Source organism: Gambusia affinis, linkage group LG16, assembly GCF_019740435.1.
Source record: "Gambusia affinis linkage group LG16, SWU_Gaff_1.0, whole genome shotgun sequence".
Classification (NCBI taxonomy): domain Eukaryota; kingdom Metazoa; phylum Chordata; class Actinopteri; order Cyprinodontiformes; family Poeciliidae; genus Gambusia; species Gambusia affinis.
Genome location: NC_057883.1, coordinates 4371701 through 4377859, shown reverse-complemented (window position 1 = coordinate 4377859; position 6159 = coordinate 4371701). Strand labels below are relative to the sequence as shown.

At 40.8% G+C, this 6159-nt stretch overlaps 1 protein-coding gene across 1 annotated transcript; it reads left to right on the top strand.

Moving 5' to 3' along the window:
- Positions 1-1512: 1512 nt before the first annotated feature.
- On the top strand, positions 1513-5758 carry ap5s1 (adaptor related protein complex 5 subunit sigma 1). The gene is made up of 3 exons (XM_044142952.1): positions 1513-1790; positions 3696-3987; positions 4948-5758. The coding sequence occupies exons 1-3, from the start codon at positions 1609-1611 to the stop codon at positions 5074-5076; spliced, it is 603 nt and encodes a 200-aa protein (XP_043998887.1). The 5' UTR covers positions 1513-1608; the 3' UTR covers positions 5077-5758.
- Positions 5759-6159: the final 401 nt, after the last annotated feature.

Below are 6159 nucleotides of genomic sequence, written 5' to 3'. Positions count from 1 at the left end.
CCGTGGGCGTGCAGGAATGAACTTTGCTTCTGAGGGTTTCTCAGGAACTGGTGCTTTCTGCACATCGTCTCTTTCGCGATTGATGATATTGTCACATGCCGAGGATGTTTTTATCCCACCTTTTCAAGAATGCACACAGCAGACCTAGAAAGTAAGAATAAAAGGCTAAGACGTGCAGTTTTTAACCTTCCTCTCTTTCAAACCGGCGCGCCTCGTCCTCATTGGTCCGTGGAACTGGCCGGTGGCCCTTCCCTTCACCACATTCTGTTCTTCTTACTCAGCTGGTATGTTTCATCACATGCATGTGACTCACAGTTCAAAACAATGAAACTCTGGTTAAGTTGTTTTTCTTGTGGGGAGCCACGGCTCTCACGCTTGTTGCCTTTGCGAGTCGATGAGACCCCAGACTGAGAAGCGGATCATGTCAAACAGCTGGACCGGGTTCAGGCAGAGCGACTTGGCTTCACTTTCACATTGAATGTTCACGGAAAGATCTGGTTAATTATTGGCTGTAGAGGTCGACTTTTAGCTGAGGGAAAATGTGCATGGTGACCCATAAGGTGTCAGAGATGTTCTTCACACACGCATGTTCTGTTTCACGCAACATGACGAGGTGGCTTCTTAAGAGTAGCCCTTGTGATTGAAACCCTAATGGTGGTTTGCCCAAACCCATGTGTTTGTGTTTTTGTCCCAAACCATGTAAGGAACACAACAAACAAGAAGGTCGTTTTGCCACATTACAGCAAAATGTAATTCTTTTGGCGAGTTGTAAAATGTCATTTGTTGTAAATTAACACTACGCCGCTCTGAACACACGACTCATACGTTGAAACATAACCTGACACATTACATCAAAGTCACATGACCCTACTTTTGCAACATGGAAAAAGTGAAATTTCAAATTAGTTGCAGCCCTCTAAACAGTAATGAATTTTTCTGAATTGAATTGATATGTCATCCTGTTCCAGTCTGGGCGAATGAGACACCATTCATCCTCATGACTTCTGCACTTCGATGGTTGCGGGTTTGTCAGGAAAGAATACGAGAAGACGACCGCAACGGAGAAATGAATGCGTTCTTTCCTTTTTTTTTCGCTGTCACAGCAGTTTAACCTCTAACGCACGCTTGCGCACACACACGCACACACACACACACACACACACACACACACACACACACACACACACACACACACACACACACACACAAGTGAACTGAGCAGGGCCTCTGAAGAAGCAGCAGCTGCTTGATAACCAGTTGGCTCTGCTTGTCCTCTGGCGACACTCAGTCTGAAACTTTCTGTAGACTTTCCTACCTTTTAGAACTTCTTTTGTGGAATATGTAGAAAATAAACCTTTATATAGATGTAAATATATAAATGTTTGACTGTATGTGCATATATACGGTTTTAATCTGTTTAATAAACAATAGACAAAACTGAAATAAAATAAAATAAAATCTCGAGCACCCTCTGCTGGTTAAAACATCGCATTGCAACAACCCGGTCAAGTGATCACCTGACCAACGCGGAAGTAAAGATCCCGAGGATGGAATGGTTCCTAGAACCCGAGCGGTGTTTCAGAGGTTTTTGAAAGACGTTTTAGAAAAATGGTGCGGTGCTTCCTGATCCACACCGTGTCCCCAGTCGGCGCTCTGTCCGCCGGGGAAAGTCGGGTGCTTTACTCCCGGCTCTTCGGTCCAGACGAGGCGGTTCTGTCCAAACAACCACGCGAGTTCACCCCGGAGGAGAGGAGACTCCTGCAGAAGGAGAAGGTTTCTGTGGTGGCCAGGTGAGAACGCCGGGAGTAGTTATTAATTATTATTCCCAAACTAGAGTGAGTGGCGAAAACGACAGGAAATGGTTTGAAGCGCAGAGAGAGCGGGAATGTATTTGTTCTGTTTTGTGGAAACAAACCCACATCTGTAATTCTTGCATGGGTAAAAGAAACTTTCTTTAATGATTCGCCAACGTGTTCAAAATTCAGATTTTTTTCTTCTGTTCATTAAATGCATCAAACAGTGAGAGACAGATTACTATAAAGAACTTATGAAGTGATTTAAATGTCATTAATTTATTAAAACGGAAATAATTTATTAGAAATATAAATAATATTTCTGCCTCATATAATGAATGTGTTGATTTCATTTGAGAATTTTTACGATATGATCAATTATTGAACGTTCCCGTGTAGGGGCGGACATTTATAATATCATTATCGTGATAAATTTCTTACAAAATTTTGTCACAATAAATTCCAGTTAATGTTAAAAAAACAACAACAAGAACAAAAAAAACAGACCAAAGATATTTTTGTTCATTTTGTGCACAGTTTTTTTTTCCCCTCAAAAGCTTCACAGGATGAAAAAAATCAGATGAAATGAAGTTTCTATATGCAGGTTAGAGATATAAACCACACTTCTTTCATTATGTGGCGTCTTGAAGAAACTTATTTGAAATAGTGAAGTGTTTCAAGCGCAGCATATGTTAGTTGCTCCATGGATTCTTAAAATAATTGTAGTAGTTTAAAAAAAAAATCTTTTTTATTGTTACCACAATAGTACTAGAAAGTATTGTGATCAAATTTTAAGTTCATCTTGCCAACCCCTATTCATGAATTCATTTAAACTGTCAAACTCAGTGGTTGGGACTTGGGGCCTGATTGGCTACTTCACACAGCAAACCTCTTCCTCGTTTGTGGAAGAAGCTGGCCAATATCTTCGCTGGGAAAGTGTAGAAAAACCCACTGGATCGAAGAACGCGCAGCACATATTTGTAGAAGGGGGTGGAAAAGTCCACAGCTGAAAAGACGACCAGAAATCGGGAACGAAAAACGTGATGGATGCATTTCTATTCTGCTGATGCTGCAATGATGCTCCACATGCGCACCCAAACTGTTTCTCCTTTACTGTAAAGATTTACTTATGCGTTTGATTGCCTGGAAGCTAAAATAACTTTTATTACTCACTGTACACAACGAAGCCAATTCCCAGTGGACCTTTACAAAATCCAAATGGATTCAAAGTCACTTCCATACATTCAAACTTTGCTTCTTGCTGCAAAACAGTGCAGTTAAATTTAGTTTATTATTCGAGTTGCTGACTCCTGTAACAATCCCGCATTTAGAATAAATGTTTATTCGCATTTCTATATATTCAGCACTATTGTGCCCGCTCATGGTTTTCCTGGATCTTGCTAATATTCTGAGGCACATATTTAAAAAAATAAAATAAAAAAAAGACAGAAATTCCTGCCAAGCAGCATGAAGGCTGGAGGAGGCCGTCAGTCTCCTCGCTCGTCTCATTTCTGTCCAGTTGCAGCAAACTCTGGCTGGTTGAAGCCGCTCTGATTTCCTGCTCCCATTTCACAGTCTGTTATTTTTTTTTAACAAGTTGGCGTTCTCTTCGACTTGCTCAAGATCCAAAATTTAGAGGGAAATAAACAAAAAAACAAATCTTGGTAATGAGGCTGTGCAGAATTATTTTCACATGAACATTTTTCTTTCTTTTTTTTTTTACATCTTTCTTTTATACTACTGTAAACTCACATACAAGAAAAAGTTTTTATTTTTATTTTTTTGCATTTTACGTTAAAGTTTGTAAAGAAAAGTATGAAGAGAAACATTTATTTTGCTGTTTTGAGCCACAATTTGAAATGACTGTGTAACAGTAACTGTGATGCCGCTTCTCCTACGAAGGCGGGTCCAAAGCGCCGTCTCCCTGTCGCGGGAGGCCAGCGGTCGGCAGCCGGTGGACGCGGCGCCGGGCGAGGAGGCTCTGGTCCTGCAGGACGCAGACAGCGGGGTGGTGCGTCTGAGAGCGGGCGACCCTTTCTCTGAGGAAATGAGTGTCCTGTGGCTGGGGGTCCAGAGCCTGGGCTTCACGCTGGTCTGTGAGCCTCACGACAACCTGCTGCTGGCCGAGGGCATCTTAAGAAACCTGACCAGGCACTGTCTGGACAGCCTGCACATGCTGGGGCAGGGCAGCGAGGTGAGCAGGAGGAAAGGTTATTACTAACCCAATGATGAAGAATATTTTATCAACACTGGACAAGATTCAAATGTGGTCCTGGATAGAAGATCTTGAACGTTTTGGACACATGGTGCTGTCATGATAGTAAATGGCCCAGTGCAGTACTTCTGATGGACAATCTTGTAACAATCTTTTATCTTCTTGTCACAAATGATGACAATCTAATAATTTTCCCTCCTTTCAGTGTTTTAAGCAAGCACTTTAACTTTTAATTTCTCCTCATAACATGTTCAACCATATTTTTTTAGTTACGTCCTTTCATAAGCTAATAACTGATTTATTCACCGATTGCAGTTTTCCGGCTGATCACCGACCTTTAAAAATCCCGACCCACCAGTTCCAGCTGAAAATCTTTTTTTTTTTGCCTGTAAAATCACTAAATATAGCAGCAATATATATATATATATATATATATATATATATATATATATATATATATATATATATCAATATCAATATATATGTGAAAAATTTGGCAGCAGTGGGGCTGATTTCCAGACGTCTGTATCGGCTGATCAACCAAAAAGAAGGGATTCAGTGTGGATTTTGTCTTAAATTTTACTGTAACTCCAGTAAACCACTTCATCCAAATGTTGAAAGAACGGTGGGAAAACTGAGCGTCGGACAGAAAACCTTTTTTTTGTTTTGTTTCTGAGAGCTGTCACTCAGCGTTGAGGTGAAACTTGAATAGATCTCTGACCATTAAGGAAATCTTATCCTACTTGAGGACTCCATCCTTACTGCAGCGTCTGGTGGTGGTGGCAGCATCATTCTGTGGGAATGTTTGACAATAACAGATCCTAAAAATGTTACTTACTCTGTTTCAGAAACAAATAAATTCTTCTGTAAAATACAAAAAAACAAAAAAAACTTCCTCTCTTTTAGCCAATTGTCACCGTAACAACCGTTTTCCTCCAGGTCCTGCTGAAGAGCAGCCGGATCGACATTCTGCTCAGCCGCCTGCTTCCTCACGGCCAGCTCCTCTTCCTCAACCACCGCTTCACTCAGAGCCTGGAGAAGGAGGTGGCGTCTTCCATGGCCAAATGAGGCGAACGCCAACAGCTGGAGCTCAGTAACAGCTAGCTTCAGCTAAGACTTAGCACCAGAGTTTTTACTTTTGGCAACGTGTGTGTGGGTGTGTGTGTGCGTGCGTGTGTGTGTGTGTTTGAGAAGCGGGCCTGCCGTCTCTCTGCTGCTGCTGCTACTGTTGGAGAGTGGAAGACGTGTAAACACAGAGTGAGGAACATCTCCCTCCGCCGCCTTCACTGACTTCGCTTTCAATCCTCTTTGTCAAATTCAGGAGCGGCAAAGTAAAAAATAAATAAATAAATAAATAAATAAATGGCGGCAGCTGAGTGAAGACTCTCTGCCATTAATCAGATTCACCGGACTCAAAGGGTCATGATGTGGCCAGTAGGGGGAGCTGATTTCCTGTTTCCTATTAAGAGAGAAGAAGAAAGTTGACCCGTTGGTGTGTTTGAGTTGTATAATAATAATAATAATAATAATAATAATTAATAATAAGTAAAGGTGTTGAGTATACTGTACTAGAATCAGTACAGAACATAAAATGTGCTGCTTGAGTATTTGTTGAACTGAAACTGAAGGTCTGGAAAAGCCAACTTTACAGATGAGACATTCTTCCTTCTGTTTTTAGGCTAACATCATTTCACAAGTGTAAATGATCTCATTTTCGTGTATCTAAAATAAAATCTTGTATTTGCTGCGATGCTTGTTTCGACTTTTTAACTCCAGAAAAGCCAGAGGAAACGATCAAAAATGCATCCAACTATTTTCGTCTGGTTTCTAATCTTAATTTAACCACAGGACATAAACATGGAGTCATGTGAAGGATCCATCTCCAGGATAGTGAAACAACGCGCCGTTAAAAACGGGCTGTTTTACACTTGGACATCCATTTACAGTTTTTTTTATTTCTTTTTATTTTTTATTCCATAAGCACAATCTTAAGTGCCAGTTTAACACCTTGGATTATTTGCACAATGGAACACTTTAGTCCATTGTGCAATTTCTTACAACATCCGTCAGATGCACTGGTTCAGTTAAACACTTCTGTTTATCTTTAAACACTTGAAGCATTCACAGCAAGAAGGTGAAAACAATTTCACC